This window comes from Achroia grisella, unplaced genomic scaffold (genome assembly GCF_030625045.1).
Source record: "Achroia grisella isolate CSIRO2021 unplaced genomic scaffold, CSIRO_AGI_Agris_v1 utg874, whole genome shotgun sequence".
Classification (NCBI taxonomy): Eukaryota; Metazoa; Arthropoda; class Insecta; order Lepidoptera; family Pyralidae; genus Achroia; species Achroia grisella.
In genome coordinates, this window is record NW_026713051.1 from 1,447,068 (window position 1) to 1,471,820 (window position 24,753).

Below are 24,753 nucleotides of genomic sequence, written 5' to 3' on the forward strand. Positions count from 1 at the left end.
ATTTTATGGTGTGAAAGATGCGCAGTTTAAAAAACATGTATAGTAGTTGTATGGGCGATTCTCTAACGACATACGTCATTAGACAGTTCTGCTGAAGATCATCGAAAGTTACAATAGTCGAATTATTATATATATAATTATATATATAAATTTAATAAAAACATTCATTATATATATTTAACAAAAATATTCAATATATAAATTTAATAGAAATATATATATGTTTAAATTTATGCTTATTTATTTTACTTTCTACCTAAAAACATATACTTCGTGTAAGTGTCTTCATGTAGTATGTATGAAAAAAAATGCGCGGGGGCCCTGCCTACAAAATTCTGGATCAGATGCTGGGTACGCCCATGGATAAACAATTACATTACTTAAGAACTATCATACCTCTCAACGTATAATGAATCCATATAGCCATATCGAATCACATATTCGGTGCTCTTAAACAATTTGCAAAGTAATGTAACGAAGCAATACATATATGAATTAGGACGTAGCAGTAACGGTTTCTTGTCGTTGCCGGTATCATCCTATCGGTTTAGCGTTGTGATCATAAAAACTAAAAAGTTGTCACGTTAGAATGAGAGAAATCAAGAGAGATTGTGGAATGAGATTTCACAAGTAATAAAAAAGGAAATATTATATTCTAAGATTAATTGAATCTTACAGAGAAGCTGTACGGTTATACTGTTGGGGAGGTTACTGAGAGTGTAGCAGTGAAGTATGATGTAAGGTTCGCTTCGCGTGTCTCGCAGTGGAGGCAGACCTCTGGGTGTCGATATTCTTCGTTCGGTTGTCTGTGTCTCACGGTGTGTTTCGAGAAATTGTATACATACTACCCCGGGTAGTTGACTGGGGGGACTCTTTATATTGTGGTCTTAATTTTTGTGATTTTGAATAGGAGTAGGTATGCAGAGTCTCAATACTTTTAAAAATTCTTTCCAGTTTTCATCCCGTTCCTCACTCGCTCCGAACAATACGTCAGAATCATCGCGTCTCTGATTTTTCTGCGCATGTTCTCTTCTTTTCAATTTTCACACGGGTGCACATGTATTATATACATAAACTTTTCTCTCGAAACACTATCTATTAAAAAAACCGCTTCAAAATCCGTTGAGTAGTTTTAAAGATTTAAACATACTTAGGGACGGACAGATAGCGACGGCGACTTTGTTTTATACTATGTAATAATGATTATATAGCGTTTGAGTAGCAAAGTAACAAAGATATATATATAAAAGTAAATCTCATTCCACACATGTCTGCATATTCTTTTATAGCAATAATATATATATATATACTAGTTTTTTTTATAATTTATAATAATTTTGCGACTGGAAATGGCTATGTCGAATTCAGTTACGAGAGTCGGTGGATGAGGGTAGGTTCTCGCCTTCTATCTTATGTCGAGCGGCATGTATGTACGCTTCCGCGGCGAGGGTGGGCCATGCGTCCTGTGCAGTCGGTGGGGGGTGTGTGGCGTGCGAGGGGTGAGAGGGGGCCGCGGCCCATGACTCCGTAGTGGACACCTCCGCCGGTCGCTCCGTACCCTCACCAGACTTCGTTGCACATTCCAATGACAACGGTTTAGGAGTTTCCATCCTAAAAAATTAATCTAACGATTATTAACTAGTCTATATGTAAAAACAAACTGTATAGAACTTGTAGTGGTATACAGAATGCATGGTACAGAAATAGAAATAATCTTTATTCAAATAAACTTAATATAAGCACTTTTGAATAATCAAGTTTTTTTATTCTACCGCTTATTCGGAATGCAGATTCATTACAAGAAGAATAAGCAAGAAACTTGTGTGTTGCTCAGATTACAGAAAATCATCATAATTACAGAAAATTGTAATTACTATGTTATCGTTATGAATTAACTGTTAGAAGAACGCGATTTCTTTATTGGTAATATGTATTTTAATAAAATATCTGAATAAGTAATTGGAGAAATTTGGTTTTCTATTGGAGAATTATATTTGTTTCTGGATGGTTTTGTAAGTGGGCTCTTAGAGAAAAAATACCTCACGCGTTCAGGTGACTGCATAGCGTCGTTCGTACTGGATATCTCAAGGTCCTCAGCGTAGCTTAAGTGTAGCTTCTCGCCGTCATTTCGTTGATCTTTGTCTGCAATGAAACGTGCGTTATTATTAACAATTAGGGAAAATGGTAGTGTCAATGATCTAATAGGACTGGTAATATCATCATCATCACCATTTCCTTCTTCCTTATCTCATTAAATGAAAAGTCTAGAAGTGTTTATTGATTTCTTTATAAGGTTACACAAACTTTGGTACCATTATAAATTTCTAACAATCATAATAAAACGAAGGTCTTATTGGTTAGCCCTACCTATATATATTATATCTTGTACGTAAAAAGATTCTAGGGGGATTAAAACTTAATACAAGAGAGGAAAACTTGTAAAATAGGCAGCTCAATTCATAGGAAAAAAGAACCTGCTTAAGTTTTTTTGCGCATTTTTAGTTGTACCTATACGCCGTGCTTTAAAAGTCGCCTATGTAATCGAGAGGGCCAATTTCTATTATGAATGTAACGTATTATAAATAACAATTGGATAATAACACTTAGTTTTGTCTGAAACAGAAGACGAATATGCAATAAGTGCATCATACCGTCTACATTGATGGCGGTATCGGGCCAGCCGATCGAGTCGCCCTCCACATCGACCGGTTCGTCCTCAGCGTCATAAGAGCGGGACTCCCGCGGCCGCTCCTCCCGCCGGTCCTCCTCCAGGTCGTAACCCAGCATGCTCTCCACTGTATGGTGGCGTTTGCGCGTGCGGAGCTTCAGCCGGCGCTGGCGATTCGCCCGGATCCGTTGATATGTCTGTTTTATACAATACCAGGTTTTTAATATGATAATTCGTCCGAGTTTTTCCATATTAATGATAGCTCATATTTGTTCTTGTTATAAAAATATCTTATAAATTCTTAATTTAATGTTTTTGTTATCGTAAATATTCACAAACGTTTCCTACGCATATTTATTAATTAAGAATTTATTTAACTACAAAAAACGATGTTTTATCATATTAATTTAAATCCCTATTAAGAGACAGGGGTAGAAGGGTGAAAATTTTGGTTTGTATGTATTTTTTATATAAAAAACAATAAAAATTCGTCCAGAAATAAAAAAAATGTTAGCAGTAGACAACCCTTATCACTTAGGGCTATGAAAAATAGATAGCCGAATGTCAGACCTACTGAATATGCATATAAAATTTCATAAACCTTGACCAATCGGTCAAGCCGTTTCACAGGAAAGCCGTTTCACACTAGAGTATGGTATCTAGCATTGTGATACGAACTCTTTATATATAAGACTAGTTATGTCCACGGTCTCACTCGCGTTAAATTCCAATATAAAATATAGCCTATGTGTTATTCTGATACGTAAGCTATATTACTGTAAAGTTTCATTAAAATTCGTTCAGTAGTTTTTGCGTTAATAAAAAGTATTCTATGTTCATTCTAATACCTATAAGTACATGTGTACAATTTCATGATGATCGGTTCAGTAGTTTTTGCGTGAAAGAGTACCAAACATCCATACTTAGTTTACAAACTTTCGCGTTTATTATATTATTAAGATTATGCGATCTTACTTCCCACCGAGCATCTTCGTCTTGATGATGAAGGGAGTGAGTAGACGGCGCTGCCGCATCCCTCGGCAGCGCGCTTAAACTGTACAGGTGTTGGAGCTCCTGCAGGAAATGCGCCTGCGCCACTCCCGGGCCCAGCCGTGCTCCGCACACGCCGCACGCAGACTTACGTTCACCGTCCGCTGGATAAGTTTTATTTTATAGCACAGGGCACAAATGAGCATGCGGCTCACCTGGTGGTAAGTGATTACCGCCGCCCATGAGAACAGAGGCAACACCAGTGGAACTGCAAGTACGTTGTCGGCCTTTTTAAAAAGAATAAGCTCTTTTCTGGAAGGTTTCAATATCGTAACGGTTCGGAAATATGTACACAATATTTAACGTAACACCTCTTTTATTATCACTCAAATATTTGGTACAGTTCTTCTGGTAGAGAATACTAAAATCATGCTACCCACCTTTTATACTGGCTTTTGCATGTAGATCGTTGTTTAAAGAAGAGTCATGTATGTCTTTATTCAATTCGTATAATTATGTACTTGATTAAATAATCAATTAATTATAATAATATATAATAAATAACCCTGGACAATTAACACAGCGCCATCTAGTCCCAAGGTAAGCAGAGCTTGTGTTATGGATACTAGACAACTGATATAAATACATAGATATTTTTTTGTAAATACATACGTAACATACAGAGAAAACACCCAGATACAAACAATCATACTCATGAATACAAATGTTTGCATCGTGCAAGGAATCGAACCCGCGACCATCGGAAATAAAGCGGTGTGCTAAACTGCTAGATGCTGCTGCCGAGGCTGTATGTAATTAACAACAATAGAGTGACCATATTGTTGTATCTATATTTATGTATCATCCATAATTACACATAATAGCTGAGCTATACTTTACTCGTTTTTCATAAAATGTATATTTATTTTACATACAAACAAGATCTGGTCATATTGTTATGCAAATAAAAACTTCCGAGTATTTATTCGCAAACAATATGTAATACTATATGCCCTATTGAATTCCGTAATACAGGGCAATATAAAGTAAATTACACAATATTAAACATTGTACGCGTTATAATAACAGTTTTGTAATGTTTTAGAGCCTTTGAATCCGGTGCATTGAGTCACTCATTTATTTGTTCTGTACCACAGCCAATCTCGTTTCTCCCTATAAAATTAGTATGATACCAACCAGTGGGAAGGTATTGGCAGTAGAAGAGATTACTAGCTTCAGTGCTAGTAATATTAGCTAGTATTACTAGCGCTGAAGCTAGTAATCTCTTCTACTGCCAATACCTACTATGCTCTCCCTTCGGAGTACCATTGTGATTAATCCCTAATGAATCAGTTACCTACTACTGGCCTAACTGACTTGACTTCTTTCTCTCATCATCTTTTACTGGCGCGAAGCCAGGGAATAGGATAAGCATTGCACCAATTCGAAAGAAATAAGACACCTACTTAGGTATCATCTTTAAATACACTATGTGATATTGTATAACACGTGGTTCGAAAAGTCACAAACATCGCGTAGAAATCAAGGATTCTTAGAATTTTTATATATACGTAATCACTTTTAAAATTCTAACTATTAAAAAGTTATATAGCCCTTCCACGTCACTTTGCGACGGATCTTATGGATAACAATGCTCCTCTAAGTCACTTTGTAAAGGAACTTATGAATGAGTAAGATACTTGTTTTAATTTTCTTAGATTGATGTTAACACATTTAAAATTTTCACTATTAAAAAGTAAGATGGCCTCTCCATAACATTTTGTGATGTATCTTGTGGAACTTAATTTTCTGAGATATATGTTAACTAATTTAAAATTTTAACTATTAAATAGTGACACGGCCGCTCCATGTCACTTTGTGCTGGATCTTATGGATGAATGGATCTTGTGTCTGTCTTAGATTTGTGTTAACACCTTCAAAATTTTAACTATTAAAAAGTGGCATGGACCTTCCATGTCACTTTGTGATGGATCTTATGGAAAGGATCTTAAATTTCTTAAATTTTATTAACACATTAAAATTATAACTATTAACGTGAGATGGCCCCTCCATGAAACTTTGTGGATGGATCTTAATTTTTTTACATTTATGTATTATAATGTGTTACATATAAAATTTTAACTATTAAAATGTGACCAACTGTGACATGGTGGGGATTAGAGGGGGAGAAGATAAAAATGATTAAAATCATGAGCCCTAATCAATGATGATCTTTTTGTACTCACGCGAGAAGAAGTCATGCGAGTCAGTGCAGGGCGTTGTCGTTGGTGGCTCGTCGTCTTTACAAGGTCTGGGGGATGCTGAGGCGGCGGAGCCTGGAGAGCTGGTGTCATCCCTCGCCGCGTACCCGTGCCGATACAACGGTGGTGTGCTGCTGTCATCACGGACGCTCTGTGCAAGGCGTAACCAACCGCCATACTATTATTATAAATGTGATAGTGAGACTGTCTGCTTTTAATAGAATAGAATAGAATAGAATAGAAAGTCATTTATTCAAATAAACTTACATTGAAGCACTTTTGAATAGTCATAACATTTTTTTTTAATCTACCGCTCATTCGGAATGCTGTCTCATCACAAGAAGAACAAGCAAGAAACTTGTGTGTTGCTCTTTTAAATAATTTATTCTTACTTACAATTTAAGTTTAAGTGTGTGAATACAAACCACCGATTAGTAATGCCTTATCATAACAAAATTTCGTATTAAACTTGGTTGAAATTTTAACTATAGGATTTAGAGCAAATATTCACAATAAATGTTTTATGTTATATTATATACTAGCTTCACCCGCGACTTCGTCCGCGTGGAATTTAACTTTATTTTTCTAAAATAAAGGTAGCCTATGTTACTCCTTATTACATCAGCTACCTGCCAATAAAAGTCCCGTCAAAATCGGTCCAGCCATTTCAGAGATTAGCCAGAACAAATAGACAGACAGACACGCAGACAAATATTGTTAATAATGATAATTTGGTGTATGTACCTTATTTATATTCATATGCATTTAGTAGCAAATGGTTATTTCCAATATACAAACAGACAATCCAATTTAATTTTAATTATATGTGTCGATTCATTATTAATTCATTAACTGCAAGTTTTCAAATATTATTCTTACTGACTCACGATGTAAGGTACCTTATAAATTTGCACTCTCAGTCCAGTTTACTTAGTTCAGATATTTAATGTTTATAGTATTGAAATATATCCAATAACATTGAAATGTAAATAGCATAAGTAAAGTATATCATTTAATTTTTGTTAATATGTTAAAGTACTTACCCGAAGAGCTTGACCGACGCTTTGACCAAGTGCGTATTGTTCTCCTAAATGCCTTGCAAACGCTTTCCCTGGGTAAAGCGGGTGGAAGGCACCACCTATTGGTCTGAAGGCACCGCAGCCGAAGCTCTGCAGTGCAGGATGCAGGAACTGCGGCGCCATATGATGAAGGAAACCCTCCATGACGACAGCGGCACTCTACAAAAGACTAAGTATTAAAAGGTTGTTGGGGTAATGAACACGCCAGCTGCTTAACCAATGCACGTAGGAAAAATATATACTGAGAATAAAAATACCTATTAGCGGCCTTTCCACGGCATGTTCTTCCATGGTGGATCAGGAGTTCATGAGTTTTAACGCGGGAAATACAACGCAATCGTGAGTTATGTGCTTCATGTTATTAGCTACCTTTATACGTACGCTCTTTCAAGCGGGAATAGACTTTCACGCAAGAAAGAATGTGCTTGTAAATGTAGACAAAGAGAACGACAAGAACCACGAGCAACGCCAGTTCGCGGATCAATCGTGCGTGATTTTGAACCTTAATTATGTCTTTCACGGTCTGTCACGGTTAGACCGCCATTTTGAAATTATAATTATTACAAGAGGCGCTAAATCAGGCACGATTGAAAGACGATTTTAGTAACGCTGTTAGCCCCAACTTTACAGCTTCACCGGATGTTAAAAAGAACGCGAGAATGCGAACTGGCGGCGCCTGGTTTTCTCGTTCTCTTTGTCTACATTTACATGCACATTCTTTCCCGCGTGAAAGAGCGTACGTGTAAGAGTAGCTATTAATGATTAACACGTTCTACACGTCTATTTATATGACTGGTCAGTTGATCTACCAGCATTGACTTTTACCCTTACACCCGGATAAAATGTAACGTTGTTTACAAATAAGGTACATAGGTACTTTCGATAAGATTTAATATCTAATAATAATATAATAATAGATCTAATATCAAGTACAGAATGCTATCAAGTATAATAGTTAATCTTAACACATTTGCATCAAAAATCTGTTTCTTTTTATCAAATTATTGAATGTTACGTTTATTTTTATTTATCTCATAACCTTTGATCTTTCAAATATTTAATTGTGAGTGGAAGAGGATTGTTCGTTATGTGGACTAATAAGACCATTGCTAGCAATGTATGGTACATTGCTAGTCAGAATGACCTCAACGCGGTTCTCCCTGGAAATCGTCGTTATAAATACACGGTGAATTTCACCAAGATAGACTAACTAATCTGAGTTATTGCTCATCTTATCATCCTACACTGGTGCTAGTGCCAGCGTAAACTGTTAGCGCCGACGGGTGCAACATTATATTATTATCAATAAGAGTGAAAAAAGTAAATTGTAGTGAAGTCTATCTTTCTTGGCATCTTAATGAATTAATTTTAATAGATCCACAACTTTTACAAGTAGGCAATTTGTTACAGCCTGACTAAACTCTCCAAGATTTGTCTTGTTTTTCTAGCGTGGTAAGGTTGCATTAGAGTGCAATAGAATTAAAATAGTCTTCATTGAAATAAACTTAATTTTAAGCTGAACATCTGTAATAGATTATTAATAAATATTAGTAATAAGAGTCTATTTCGATACAATTGATCACAAAAATCAGCCATTACTTAATGTAATAAAATTAGTCTGCAAATCTAGTCAAGACAAAAAAAAACTTATAATTCAATTTCTATTTCTGATTGACTCTCCTATCCTTCGCGAGAGAGTCAGTCAGAAATAGAAACTGACAAACAAGATTTTATCAAAAATATATTAAATAAAATCTTGTTTGTATACTTTATTATTCTAATATCCAAAGTAAAACGACAGTCGTACCTTTCCCCTCTCTGGAATAAAATAATATTAACCTGTTGAGTTTCATTTTAATTTGCTTTATTATATGTTATGATTTTCATATTCATTTCCTTTGGATTGATGATATCTCAAGTTACACTTAGGGTTTGTTCCAGATATTATATATGTTTATTACATGTCAATTATATAAAGGCTATAACAGAATATCAGAGGTGTACTCACTGCCCCCTCTGAGTTATAGACAATTATGTGTCGATTATTACTTGTAAATTTTATTACAAGCAGCAATTGTAATATGTAGTTATTTATTTGAGACAAATGAAGACGATTATTATTATTCTAATTATCGCTATAGTTACATGTTTTTACTACTTTTACAGATGTAATTAGATAATTGAGTATCTATGTTTCTTATTCTATTTATTATTTATTGGATCGTTGCATTATATGTAACTATTTAGCTAAAGTGAAAATGGCTAAAATAATACTAAGGATAAAGTTTCACTAAAATAATCAATTAAAAAATAATCGTAAAATAAAGTAATGTATTTACATATATTCTATATATGTAAATACATTATGCATGCGATATACATGCGAATTGTCCTGAGATTATATATATAATTATATATATAATCTCAGGACAGGATTATATATATAATTATATATATAATCTCAGGACAATTCGCACAGCGCCATCTAGACCTAAATTAAGCTACCTAAAGCTTGTGTTATGGGTACTAGAAAACTGATACAAATACATAGATATGTTTTTTTCGTAAATACATACATATTATACATAGAACACCCAGATCGATACAAACAATTATGTATACTCATGAACACAAATGTTTGTACCGTACGAGGAATCGAACCCGCGTCCATCGTAAGTAAGGCAGACAGTGCTAAACCGCTATACCAAAAATATTGCTTATATAAGTTTCATGGAAATCAAATTTATACCTAATTGTACACATATAATTTCCAATAACATCGTTATTAAAACAACAGTACGTAATTAGTGACCCAGTGCAACTTGGTATCAACAACATACAATGTATTCAATTTATAACTATTGATCAGCGATTATATTATATATCGAATTAACCTTCAACCTCAAAATAAATACTGGCTGTAACTAGAATAAATTATTTTGTATTGATTTCTCTTAGATTTTAGATTTATATTTTTGTCATTGTATAGTTTAAATAGGTAGTATATTTAGTAAAGTATAATATTTTTATGTATAGAACATATAAATAAAATTAAGTGTGTCTGTTTGAAATAACAGTTTTTTACTACATGCATATGAATATAAATATGGTACATATGCAAAATAACATTTTTTACAATCTTTATCTGTCTGTTCGTTCCAGCTAATCTCTAAAATGGCTGGACCGACTTTGACGGGACTTTTTTGGCAGATAGCTGATGGAGTAACTTAGGCTACTTTTATTAGCTAGTTTTAAAATATAAACGTGTTGGCAATTAGCTGTAAATTTATATTGTGTTAATTAATTAAATAAATAAATAAGACGCGACTCTATCGCATATATGTATGTATATTCGAAGTTCTTGAACTGATTTGAAATATGTATTTCAGTCGCCAAACAGCTTGCTTTATAGTAAACTAGGTACCTCAGTCTATTATAAAGCAAGCTACTTGCCGCCTTTTTGATTAATTTTGTATATATTTTGTATAAAATATATAATAATAATAAAAAAATAAATAAATAATATGCTGAATATAAATTCATATTATTTTCTTAGATTTAATATCTGACGCGGTTTACCACTTGGAACGCCTGTTAAAGATAATTCGAAGTTGTTAAACTTATTAAACAATCCTGTAATAGCAATAAAAAATCAAAAATTGAATTATTGAAATTCAAGAGGTTTTTTAGTTTCACCAAGACTTACGTACACCAACAGATTTATATAGATAAATTCGCCGAGTTAACAAAAATATAAATAGACGACGATGGTCTAGCGGTTTAGTAAACCGCTTCCGATGGCCGCAAGTTCGATTTCGATTCGCACGGTGCAAACTTTTATATTCATGAATATGATTGTTTGTATCGGTCTGCGTGTTTTATATGTATATAAAAAAATATGTAAGTATTTATATCAGTTGTTTGGTACCCATAACACAAGCTCTATTTACCGTGGAACTAGATGGCGCTGAGTGAATTGACCAGAGTTATTTATTGAATTCATTAAGTATAAATATCAAAGGCCTTGCGCTTCTATAAGAACAATAAGTACTTATGTATTTTAAAATATATAACATAAGTAGCACTCTTGTAAATTTTGTTTGTTCATTTAACGCAAACTGTTTGTACAATGTTTGCAAATCGACAAATATTTCCACTGTACACTTTAATACTATCATATTACTGAAAATTTGCATAAATAATGTACCCATTTGCTCATAATATAATATATGCAAATATGAATTTTCTGTATACCTTATAAAATCATTAATCCAAAAGGTCTCTCACTAGATTAGTGAGTATATTACTGAAAATTTAATTTCTACCCACAAAAACGTATTGAAAACGATATCATAGTAATGATAAAGAAGTCAAAGATCTAGAGTAGTAATGATATTGTACATACATGAAACAAAACGAAAAAAAAGTATGGTCACAAATAACGTCTTCCGTAGGCTATAAAAAGAAATCAAAATACCAGACTATATAAAGGAAGTTTCACGAGGATTATCAACAAATATATTAAATTATTGGTTACTCGATAAATGTTTAGTAATGTGTTAAAGATAATAATTATGACATGTGTTCATAATTGCCCTAACAATGTTTTTAATAATTAAATAATTTAAAAATTTTCACGCCTATTGAGGCAAAACATTGGGACATGATATTCTACAATTACAATCAATGTATACCTATGTTGATTGCAAATAACTTCGATTTGATTTGATATACCTTCTAAATTACAAAAGTGGAGGGAAAGTAATTATTTGTAATGTGGACTGATAACTCCATTGCTAGCATTGTACCATGTCAGGACCTCCACGCGGTTCCTCCTAGAAATTATCGTGATAAATTCCTGGTGAAAATACCACGATGTTCTAAATGACCTGACCTCATGCTCATCTTATCATCCTACACTGGAGGCCCGCCAGTTTTAACCATTAGTGCATGCGAGTTTATCCATAAAAAATACAAAAGAACTTACTACTTTTATGCAAACACTAGATTTATATTATATCTACGTAAATACCACTCACTAGCCGGTGAAGATTCAGAGAAAAAAAACCGGAAACTGCCAAATTCAATCTGTGTCGGCCTGAGAATCGAACGTCCAGTAGGAATGGGTGTATTTTTAAAACAAATTCGAATATGAGCAGTTGGTGTGTTACGAAACTGTAATACGTAATCCTTATTACTAATCATGTAAATAACCCTGTCTGTCCTTCGCGCTTTCTCGCCAAAACTACTGAATCGATTTAAATTAAATTTAATACACTGATTCTAAACCCTGAGAAAGGACATAGCTTATTTTTTAATGTGGAAAAGTACTGTAAGGAGTTGTATGGAAATATCGTCATTAGGCTGTTGATTAAATATAAATAAATAACATTTAAAGTTTATAAAATTCAAGGGAAGAAATACAAATTCCTCATTCGTCGTTTTTTCCACGCAGATGAAGTTGCAGCTAGTCTTATTATTATTATAAACGTGAAAGTTTGTGAGTATAGACGGATGTTTGTTACTCTTTATGCAAAAACTTCTGAACAGATTTTGTTGAAACTTTACAGCAATATAAGCTATATTACTTACTGTAAGGTAATACATCAGATAATATATAGGCCATAAAAGTCACGCGGACGAAACCGCGGCTAGTTTAAAATAAATCAATTTATCACGCAATGACGTTCAATACCAGAAAAAGTGCGTATAAAATACACAATGAAACGAAAGTGGTCGTTTAAAACTCTGTTGTGTAAATAAACAAAATATCCACATTATAGCTACTAAAACGAATGAAACCAAACGAGGATATTATAAACTGTTTATTTTGAGAGCAATTGTACCAGCGGGTCGGAAGCAGGGCGAGACAGGCCCGGTCAAGTGGGCATCTTATTGAAACAATAAACATCCCTCCTTGTGATTACCTCCATCGTCGTACGATATGATGGTCTCTAATACTAGGGGATGGGGGAAGGGGATTGGTAGTGATGGGAACTAGTAATTACCATGTTAGGTCGACCTCCACGAGGTTCCTCCTGGAAACCATCGTAAATTCTTAGTGAATTTATCACGATGGGCTAACTGACCTGACCTCATGCTCATCTTATCATCCTCCACTGGTGCCCCGCCAGCGTAAACCGCTAGCGCAGCCGGTGCAACATTTCATTATCATCCCCAAAGAAAAATACAAGGGAATCGGATGAAAGGGGGTTGTTAGTAATGTGGATTCATGATCTTATTACTAACAATGTACCATATCAGATTGACCTCCACGCGGTTTCCCCCTGAAAACCATCGTGATAATAAATAAATCCTTGGTGAATTAGTTACGATGATCTAACTGACCTGACTATGAGGTCAGGAGCTCATCTTATTATGCACCACTGGTGCCCCGCCAGTGTATACCGCTAGCGCAGCCGGTGCAACACTTCATTATCATCCCCAAAAAAAATACAAGGGAATGGGATGAAAGGGGGTTGTTAGTTGTTAGTTGAATTTCTCGTGAATTTGTCACGATGTGCTAACTGACCTGACCTCATGCTCATCTTATCATCCTCCACTGGTGCCCCGCCAGCGTAAACCGTTAGCGCAGGCGGGTGCACCATTCCATTGTCATCCACAAGAAAAAATGATAGGAAATACATACATAGAGAGTTATTCCCTCATCTATTATTTTATAATAACAATGTTTATACTACTATGTAGATTTTACTTTAATTAATATGTAGATTTAGAAATTGATTATTGATAATTCTATAATAGGATTGAAAATCCTAAATATGGCTGGCTCATCCGTCATAATCGTGAACGGGTGCTGCTTGTCTGCTCTAATCACTATGACTGATTTCCTCTTATTAATTGAATAAATTTTCTATTCTATTATATTCTTTCCTATTCCTGATAGGTAATCCTGAATAATTGTTAATCTTTTTATTGCCTAATTTTATTAGTTTGTAATTTTGTTAAGTTATTGTCAATATTTTTTTGTTCGGTTTTTCTTTTTTTAGGGAAAGGCAAAAGGACTCAGCCCATACAGCCATTGTCTTCAGTAATATTTTCTTATATATATTTTTTTCTAATGATTGTCTTCAGAAGTTTATGAGACAGTTAGACTGATGACAGTTTCTGAAGTGCTCTCGTCGTCGTCGATCTCTTATGGTATTAATTTACTAATAAAGACTACAACAGAATAGAGGAGAGGGTCGACTCACTGCCCCCTCTGAGCTAATATATAGACCGTTCTGTCTTGTTTATCACAATGATATATATATTATGTAATATATAAACGCTGTAATTATCGAATAGCAAATTATCCTATATATATCTTAGTGATATCCGTATCTCAGGCGTAGTTTACAGGAGCAGAGTAAAAGTTTTAAAGTATATTTCTTAAGATCGCGTCTAAAGTTAAAGATTCTCTTTTAAATTATAAAAGTTAAAAATGAATAGATTTTATCGCATCTTGCTTTAGTAAGAAAGTATCTTCCAAGTGCAGTGATTTCATACATAGATTTTAAAATTACAATAGCGAAGAAGCTTTGGATAGTGTAGTGACGTGGCAATGATTCTTAATATGTCAATCGTTTTAATATTTTTCTCAATATATATTTAAATAAAATACTTTTTTTTGTAATACCTACTAATGAACTTATAGTTATGTAATTATATCTCAGTTCCTTTATGTAAAAAGAATCAAGTATTAATATATCTTATCGCTACCGAAGTAGATATTGTAAAAAATACTTCCAATCAAATCAAATCAAAACCTTCATTCATGAAGGACTCTTACAGACTCTTATGATATGTTAAAATCTACTGTCAGTGCTTCCGAGCTGAGGGGAACTGGCAAGAAACTTAACTCTTATTCTTTTTAAATGAGTTTGTATTATACATGTACACAGATTCATTTTTAAATTCAAATTTGGAAGAATATCGTCACCACCAGCATATGCTATTGCCATTTAGTCAAAAGGAAATAGTCTAATCAGTGTCTGTAACTCAAATAAACTAGTTTTCCACAAGCAGAGCTCTAAGTCTATGTGGATAATTTCGAAATACCACCAAATAGCTTCAAGAAATGTTCCGATTCGAAGGGCAAATGAAATTACAGGATGCAAAGTACCTTATTAGTACGGCAACACGTAACCAATACTTATACGGTTTATAAATACTTCATTCGTGGTGCTGTTCATGAATACACAATTATTATTATTTGCCATTTATTCCGTCAGCTTGTTTGCAATCCCAGTTACCGTCTCCTCGTAGACTGTAGACATACATCCCGATTGTACAGACTTGACTCCTCTCTAGACATGATACAATCTGAACGTGATATGTAATCTAATACTATCTAATTAGTTTACCTATTGTGATGCATCTCCAATCAGTTCAGGACATCATTAGTCAAGATGCAACTAGGATACTGTTCTAAACTATTGGTATTGTCCAAATAGATCCAATAAGGATATTACGCCAAGTTTGCTTCTCATTGTAATCAATCTGTTATACATATATGTAAACAAGTTCAAACAGTGCTCCTTTGTGTATAACCGGATTTTGTAGTTCAAATACATCCGTACGTTGATTTTATGTACCTACCTATATTCGGTTTGGTTCTACGTATGGAATGGTCTAGAAAGCTGTTATTAAAGACAATATATGCAAGCTACAACCACACTAACAATAGAGCTTTAGGGCAAGAGGAAGAACTTGTAGATAAAATTTATTAAAATTCTAAATACGCCAAAATAAATCTAAAGGAAGGTAGGATAGGATGTTCCTGTAGATATTTATACATACAATTCTCAATTATAATTTACCTATTATTTTTTTATTAAAATTTTGAAGGAAATTTAAAGGATAAACTGGGATGGAAGGAAGGATTAAGTCTTTCTATAACTATAATATAACACATGTTTTTAAATTATAAAAAAATCTTAAAAATTCTTATATTATATCCCTACCCACTATCAAGAATTTAATACTTAAGTTAATGCATTACAAATCAAAGAACAAAAAATGATGCCTTTCTAAAAACATAAGATCTGTTTTGAAGATAAAAAGTAATCTTAAAAAATCTTATGTCATGTCGCAATCCACTATAAAGAACTTAAAACTTAAATAATCGTGTTCTCGCCTAGATCAAGGTACACATACGAGGTTTCAGAATGTAAATAATACAATGAACAGTTGGGGCGCATCAGCTACTCGGTCTATTGGTGTTAAGTGTAAACAGAGAGCAAAAGAATAGTGAAACCGAAACAAGGGCAATAAATACACTGGATAATGTAAACTATATGAAATGAGACATGCGGTGTTTCTACTACCATACCAGCTGTTAGTGCAATAGGTAATTTATTATAAGTGTTCATTTAATTGACGGCCTCGGTGGTCTAGCGGTGTGTGACATCGCTTTTCTTTCGATGGTAGCGGGTTCGATTCCTCGCACCGTACATTTTTATTCATGAGTATGATTGTTTGTAACGTATCTGGGTGTTTTCTGTGCAGGTATATTATGTTTGAATTTACAAAAAAAGTTGTCTGTTGTTCTAGTACCCATAACAAAAGTTGTGCTTACCGTGTGACTAGATGGCGCAGTGTTTAGTTAAAGTAATTTGTGTATATTAAATAACTTCTGGTGGTAGGAATGGTAGGATGTCGACCTTTTAAATTAAATTTTGCTAATTTAAATCCATTCACAAGGGTAAAAATAACATATTTTTTATTTTTCTGTTTATTACGTTTATAAATACATCTAAAAAGAGGAAGTTATAGCAAAACAATATATACAGTAATTATTTTACATTCTGCAAAATGTTGCATATTTAACGGTCTGGTAGTCGAGGTGACCGTGTAGGTTGTCGTTTATATTGCATAAAATCAATATCTTTTCCGATAATAGAATACCTATATAATTTATGAAAATCCTAGTCCGTTTATATATCGTATTCGTCTCTAGTCGATTGTTCTGTCTGTTCTACCTGTGTCAGTCTGTGGTTAGCAAGCAGTCATGTCAAAGAGGCCGCATGTTACGTGTAACATGGTCTGTAAGATTGTGTAACGTCGGAGGATGGATACAGCATCGATTTGATTGGCATATTCTGAATTCGCTCCCTCTTCTAATATAGTCAGAATTTCAAGAGCAGATAGCTCTCCGCCCGTGGCTTCGCCTGCGTTTACGTAGTAGGATACGTAGTAGGATACGTAGTAGGATATACTTAGGATATATTGGTTATGGCGCGTTTAAAGACGCGTAGGACGTTATATATCCTAAACCTTCCTCTAGAACCACGTTACTCTATCTATTTAGTAAAAAATTTAATGCGTTTTTATTTAAAGGTCTTAAATAAAACGCATCACATTTTTTACTTGTTTGTATAACAAAATAAAATTGTTTGTTCCCTTCGATTTTTCCGTTTCTACTTCGAATTAATGCGTATTGTTTGAATATAGCAACAATTATTCTCTCACAGCTTTTGTTTTTGAGTTACAGCTAACTTCCCTCATTAACAATGTTCAACTGGTTCAACTTAGATATGCGTTTTTATTGGGCACTGAAATATATTTTGTTGTTGTTTTCAATATGGCTTCGTCAACAAGATGTTGTGTAATGAATCCCGATAGTTTTTGCTGCATTTGTGGTGATATTGATAATGTTCAATAGAAATTTTGTTAACGTAATGTATGCAATTTTCTATACATTTTCGTTAAAATGATAATACTGTGTACCTATATTGCAGCTGAAGAAAAAATTGAAGCTATTAGCAATCTCTCAGTATTTTCTTCATACCAAGAGCTATAAAAATACCCAAAAACAGTAAAATATGAAGAAGACTTGTCGACCAGGGTAATGTTCATCAGCGTAAGCCATAATGTATCAACCTTTACTTTTATTCACTGATAATTATGTATACATTCACTAGTTTTTTAAGTGACATATTTAGCTTGACCTCTATAACTGAGTAATTCATAAAACAAAAGTGCGTGTGCTCTGTAAATACCAAGAACGCAATGTTTACAATGAATTTGTAACATTCAACAAGCTGTGCAATATTAAGAACTGACCATTATTCCCCCTGCAATGTTTCCTGGAAGTCTAATATAAACAACACGCGTAAGTAGTTTTGTCCAACAAAAGGATTATATAATAAGTACTATATTGCTAATAACTCAGAATTGACTCAGTGATAAATGAGTATAATATACACTGACTGAGTTACTTGTCATATTATCATATATTGACACAAAAAAAAATGTTGCGCTTACGCCACATATTTAGATTTGTTATCGAAATATACACAAAAAGAGAAAAAAATTGTAACTTAGTAACGGTTGTTTGCGAGACAATAATATGTACATCTTTACATCCACCAGCTTGTTTCTCTAATACAACATTAATTGACAAAAAAAAAGAAATAGTTACCCTGTTAATAATTACAACTGCCATTTCATTACATTTAAATTTTAAGAAAGAAAGAAACAAAGAAAAATATTTTATTCAGTGCTTTTAGTTTGAAAGTTAAATAAAAGTCAAGTTTTTTGTATTAATATATCTTCTGACGTTGACGAAGTATAGTCTACAAATTTAATTGTGAAGATCTGGCTAGAAGCTGAACTGAATTTGCTTTTTGTAAGTAAACTTATTTACTTACAAGCTTTTGCCTGCGGCTTCTTTCGTGTTAATTTATTCCCTTAGGGGTGGAATATATCAAAATCCTTTCTTAACGGATGCCTACGTCATAACATCTATGTACCTGCATGCCAAATTTCAGCCCGATCCGTCCAGTGGTTTGGGCTGTGCGTTGATAGATCATTACGTCAGTCACCTTTGTGTTATATAATTTAGATTTAAGTGTCTTTTGCCATGCACGTTTTTCATATAAGTAATCGTTTAGAGTGTAGTAGGCTTTGCTCAGAGTAAGTATGTTTTAACAGAAAATACGATGTTTGTATTGTCAAACACTATAACTTATAAACAAAAACTTTCTGCACAACACTTAGAAAGGAGAACCACGTCTAAGTGTTTTGTAAAAATTACAATTTTTTTAATTTATTTATTACAAGTATTAATATATAAATATAGAACCAATTATTATAGAAAACCAGACAGGCAATAGTTATATATAATTGTATTATTTCTCTAATAATGCATAAAAACTAGTATGTTAAAAAATTAAGAAGAGTGAATTTTAAACATCGACCATTAACAATATAGATTTATTGACATAATATTTAATTAAAAAAGATTCCATAAAACTAATAGATAGGTATATAAAGAAATACAGATGGATTTGTTTTATCACATCCGCAATTGGGGTTTGAAAACAATAAACGTTACGTATTCGATACTTACAAGTCTTCATATTATATATATAATTCTCGTGTCACAGTTTTCGTTCCCATACTCCTCCGAAACGGTTTGACCGATTCTCATGAAATTTTGTGAGCGTATTGAGTAGGTCTGAGAATCGGCCATCTATTTTTCATCCCCCTAAATGTTAGGGGTAGTCCACCCCTAATTTTTTTTTTATTTGAAGGCAAAATAACGTTTACTTATTTACGTTCAGCTGGGACAGCTAGTCTATACATATAAATAAAATTGGAGTGTCTGTTTGTAATATTGAAATCATCGTTTTTTACTACAAGCATATAATTATAAATACGGTATATACAACAAAATAATATTTTTTACAATTTTTGTCTGCCTATCTATCTGTTTGTTCCGGCTAATCTCCGAAATGGCTGGACAGATTTTTACTGGACATTTTTAGAAGGAGTAACTTAGGCTACTTTTATTTTAGAAAAATAAAGTTAAATTCCACACGAACGAAGTCGCGGGATAATAGTACATATCGGCGGTATAGTGATATATATCAGTTGTAAAACACCAATGAAGGCAATAACATAGTAGGAACGGTCGAAAGAAATACTTGTGCGCCTGATTTATGCGCGATAGGAATTCGGTTCCCGGCCCCTTTTTCAATAAGTTCACGATAAGAATCATTGCCTATCGCCCCGTGTTGGCGGACAAGGCATGCAATTAAATCTTTTGTAAAAGATTTCATATGCGCTGTTAAAAATTTCCCTACAGTATTATAGGATCCAATTGCTCTTTTCCACGTAGGACTAAAAACTAAGAAAGAATTAGCGTATACTAGCTGACTCCGTAAACGTTGTATTGCCATATAAATTAAAATCGCTATTAAAAATTAGAGGTTGTTGATCAAACGGTGAAAATGTAGGGTTTATTGTATGTTTTAATGTCACGTGTTAAGAGTAAATCCCCTAAAAAAGTTTCTTTTTTTAAATTTTTTTTTATACTAAAAAATAAATTAGAAAAAAACGAAACTTTTTTGGGGGATCCACTCTTAACACTTACGGGTATAAAAATTTGTTACAAACCTATTCTCAAAGCTACTCAATATACATATAAAATTTCGTCCAAATCGGTCAAGCCGTTTCGGAGGAGTATAAAGACGAAACCTGCGACACGAGAATTTTATATATTAGTAGATATTATCAAATACCTAATTTTTGTGTACATATGTTAAGATATCAACATTAATACAAGATTTTTAATTCTATTTTTTTTATGGATGATAACGGAACAGTGCACCCGCTTGCACTAACAGTTTATGCTATCGGGGCACCAGTGGAGGATGATAATATGAGCATGAGATCAAGTCAGTTAGCGCATCGTGACAAATTCACCAAGAATTTATCACGATGGTTTCCAGGTGGAGCCGCGTGGAGTTCAATCTGATATGGTACATTGCTAGCAATAATATCATCAGTCCACATTACTAACAATCACCTTTCGCCCCAAATTGTAATATTCTAATATCCCTCTGATGATAATTGAATGGAATAAATGGATGGAGCTCTGTGTGTGTTACAAAGGTATAAGCCGGCGGCTAACTCGTTGAGAGAAATAGGATAAGCACGAAATCAGGTCATTTAGTCAGGACCGTTCAAACTACATAGAATATAGGGTCAATAAAAATGACTAAATCTATTGAGGGGCCGCAAAATATTTATGTAAACAAAATGCAGGTATAATGTCACTATTTTATTATCGTATTACTTTTATCGTAGATAGTAATTTTTCTTTTACAAATCAAGTCAAAAAAAACATTAATATTAGTGGTAGTAACTAGATGCAGTGCATGCTTATAGAAGCAGCAGAAAACATAATTTACTGATAAACTCATTTGGGAGTATAAAAAAATATAACTTTCTCTCTACAAAAGTATTGTTATTTAAAAAAAGAAAAAATATATATTTAACGGGCCGCACCAATTGCAGCCGCGGGCCGCAAGTCATGCGGGCCATCGTTTGAACAGCTCTTATGTAGAACTGCATTGTGAATTCACCAGGAAATAAAAATGACATTTTATAGGAGGGACCGCGTTAGAATCGATCTGAAATTGCTAGCAATGAGGTTACTCGTTATCATTACTTACAATCCCCTCTCAGAATATTTAATATTCCATAATTGATAGCGCATACCGTGATATCTTATTAACATCCAAAGTGAACAAATTTCTGCTTATAGTAGGAAGATGGGTTAATGGATATTATATGCCTAACGTACCGTAACGTAACGTAACGGTTACGACTGTATTCTTATTGTATTGTAAATATATAGTACAATACAAAAATACAATTGCAGGTATTCTTAATTCTGTCTACTTAAAACCCATACCTAGACGATAGTATATTTTGATGGAATTGAAAATAACTATTTTTTATTATTATGATAAAGTTTACTTTTAAACTATCAAACATATATTTATCGCTGCGTTATCCTATAGATGACCAGAGCTTTTTACTACAACCTACTCCAGAGAACGAAATAAAATTTAAAAAAGCCTAATATGAATGGTCACGAAATATTATTTTTTTATTTCATTTTTAATAAGATAAACCAATAGTAATAAATGTGACTAAATTACGATATAATTTTAATTGCCATTTTTTTTCTGAAAACAGAATAGGCCGTAAATTAATTGTTTATTCTATTTTGTTATCGAATGTTATAAATCTGAAAGCAAAGATGTTGTTTGGATATTTGTCACTCACTTATTTTTTATAATCTTATTTATTATAATCTACTCCAATTTTAGATACTTTATTTTTCATAAATTAATTTTAATTTTAGATTATGATAATAAATCACTGAATTTTAATATTTTCCACTATATCAACGTGACATATAAGTACTATGTTTGTATGAAAATTCGCTGTGCTAATTGAGTTATTCAAAAAGGTTACCATTTAAATAAAAGTTGTATTTTTCGTCAACGCCATGATTTGAACAAGTTGAAGTAATTGTCTGAAAGTATTATCAATTATATTAGATTAATAGATTTATAATAATTTTAATTCAACATCGAACTATATCTAATCATGTACTATATAAATATATTATATGAAAATGAATCATTTATAAGTAAGTTCTTCGATAAATATTTTATTTGTTGATTGAATAATAACTATGATCATTACCTATTTTAATATAAAATACAATATACAATGAAATATGAACAGACGTCTTAAAAAAACCTTATTAAAAAAATGGAATAGGTGAACATAACATACATTTTTTAACAAAAGAGTTGCCGTAATTTTTCTTATAAAACTATCATTATCTCAGTGCGAAGGGTTGCAATATATACGTAAAATATTAATATTTCAAAGATTCGAGTTGGGATATAAATTTTCAATAAAATTATTATGTTAAACTGCACTTAAAAACATAACTTTTGATTAAATCACAGCACAATATATACCAATAAATAAATATTACGTAACGACATTCAACAAGAGAAATTAAAACAAAGTGCTGTTTATTTTAATATCTTGTTTATTTTAATAAAAATCTTATCTCAAAAAAATTAAGTAATATAGGTATAGTAGTGGGAAATATTTCTATATTATCGCAAACTAATTTACTATAAAATAGAATTCGAATCGATTATCTGTAATATCTCCTAGGAGTCTAGATTGACTTGTTTATTCTATAGCTACAAAACAAAAGGTATTTTCATTTGTTACAAATTTTTTTCGAATATTGAAAGGGTTTTTTCTAATATGCTAATTTTAGAACAAAATATTTAGAGACTGCTCTAATGAAAACTCCATTAATGTTATATTATTAATTTACTTAAATATCTTATTCATGTAAATACTTAATAAAAAAAACTATTTAACTTGAATGCAGCTGGACTATTTCAACACAGTTTCTGAATTAACTTAACCATAACTTAAAATGTTATTTCTCACCTATTAACAATATCGAAATTAATTATTCTATTTTATGAACACATATTAATATACTCTTCTTAATAAAAAACTATTTGACTTGAATGTAGCTGGACTATTTCAACACAGTTTCTGAAGTAACTTAACCATAACTTAAAATAGAATTTCTCACTTTTTAACAATAACGAATTTAATTATTTTATTTTATGAACACCTATTAATACACACATATTTTATAACAATGTTTTAGAGTGTACTCACCTCGCAGCGGCGGTCTCTATGGCACGGTAACTATTTTAGTTTGGGTCTCGTCGACGTGTACTCGACAGCGCGGAATCTTTTCAACTGTCCGTCGAGCGCGCACCTCCGCTGGGCGGATGCGAACCAGACACGCCCCTGACTTTTCACAATCATGGAAAAACCGAGCTGAATCTATTTGACTGAATGTGTTCTCGTACAAAAAAAGAAGAAACAGATGGATCGGATGTATTGATTTTTGAGTTTACGACTTTGAAAACTGACCAATTTTTTTCATTATATTTCATTTCGACTTACATTACCCATATTAACAATAATAAAAATAGAACAAAATTAGGGTTATTAAATACTATTTAAACATGAAGTAATTAATGGGAAATATAAAAGAAACGTTTTATGTGATCATGAAATAACTGGACGATTGTGATTTAAGTGACTTTATTTCGCAAAGATAGATAAAAATTAGAGTGCGATAGCATATATATAGTGGATGAGGGCGGAGCGCAGACCACTCCCAGTGGATAATGCGAGAAAACAAATTGATCCTGCAGGATTTGAATTTTTGTACTTTATATGGATTGCGGATCAAAATGACGATCGACCCGTATAAAGGTAGCAAAATACCCAATCCATTAGGATATAGCAGCATTTTAATACTTAATGTGAGAGAATTTATAATTGAAGCTATTTTTTATTATTCGCAGGTAGATGTGGTACATTATATAGATAGAACAACCTATCGTAGAATATGACTACATTAATGGTAAAGAATCAGATTATTGACTATTATTATTATTACATAGTATAAAACAAAGTCGCTGTCGCTGTCTGTCCGTCCCTATATGCTTAAATCTCTAAAACTACGCAACGGATTTTTTTAATAGATAGAGTGATTCAAGAGGATGGTTTATATATATAATATATGTACACCTGTGGGAAGCCGGGGCGAGTAGCTAGTGTTAATATAAAAAACAATATTTTATTATCATTACAATTAAATACTTTAGCGAGTTGTCGTAACGCTTATAAGTAGATGTCGACAGACTTGCTACGTACTGCTATATCAGCTACGAAGTGCTACGAACTATAATTTAAATAGTTTTACGCTAATATATATAAAATACTTTTGTGTATTTATTGTAACATTAGTACGTTTATTTTTGTTTAAAACATTATATTTTGTTATTCATATACATATATTCTACACTTTTTTGTGTATTCAGTATTTTAG

At 32.8% G+C, this 24,753-nt stretch overlaps 1 protein-coding gene across 2 annotated transcripts; it reads right to left on the reverse strand.

The window, feature by feature from the left end:
- Window positions 1-1,349: 1,349 nt before the first annotated feature.
- On the reverse strand, window positions 1,350-23,596 carry LOC131853079 (uncharacterized). Of its 2 annotated transcripts, none has more exons than XM_059203889.1 (8): window positions 23,526-23,596; window positions 22,275-22,335; window positions 6,963-7,157; window positions 5,905-6,070; window positions 3,644-3,822; window positions 2,652-2,865; window positions 2,040-2,142; window positions 1,350-1,611 (listed from the first exon to the last, which is right to left on the reverse strand). In XM_059203889.1, exons 2-8 carry the CDS (start codon window positions 22,275-22,277, stop codon window positions 1,365-1,367), a joined length of 1,107 nt encoding a protein of 368 aa, XP_059059872.1. In that variant the 5' UTR covers window positions 22,278-22,335; window positions 23,526-23,596; the 3' UTR covers window positions 1,350-1,364. The 2 variants fall into 2 exon arrangements, with proteins under 2 accessions (XP_059059872.1, XP_059059871.1); XM_059203888.1 differs by having other exon boundaries at window positions 5,905-6,097.
- Window positions 23,597-24,753: the final 1,157 nt, after the last annotated feature.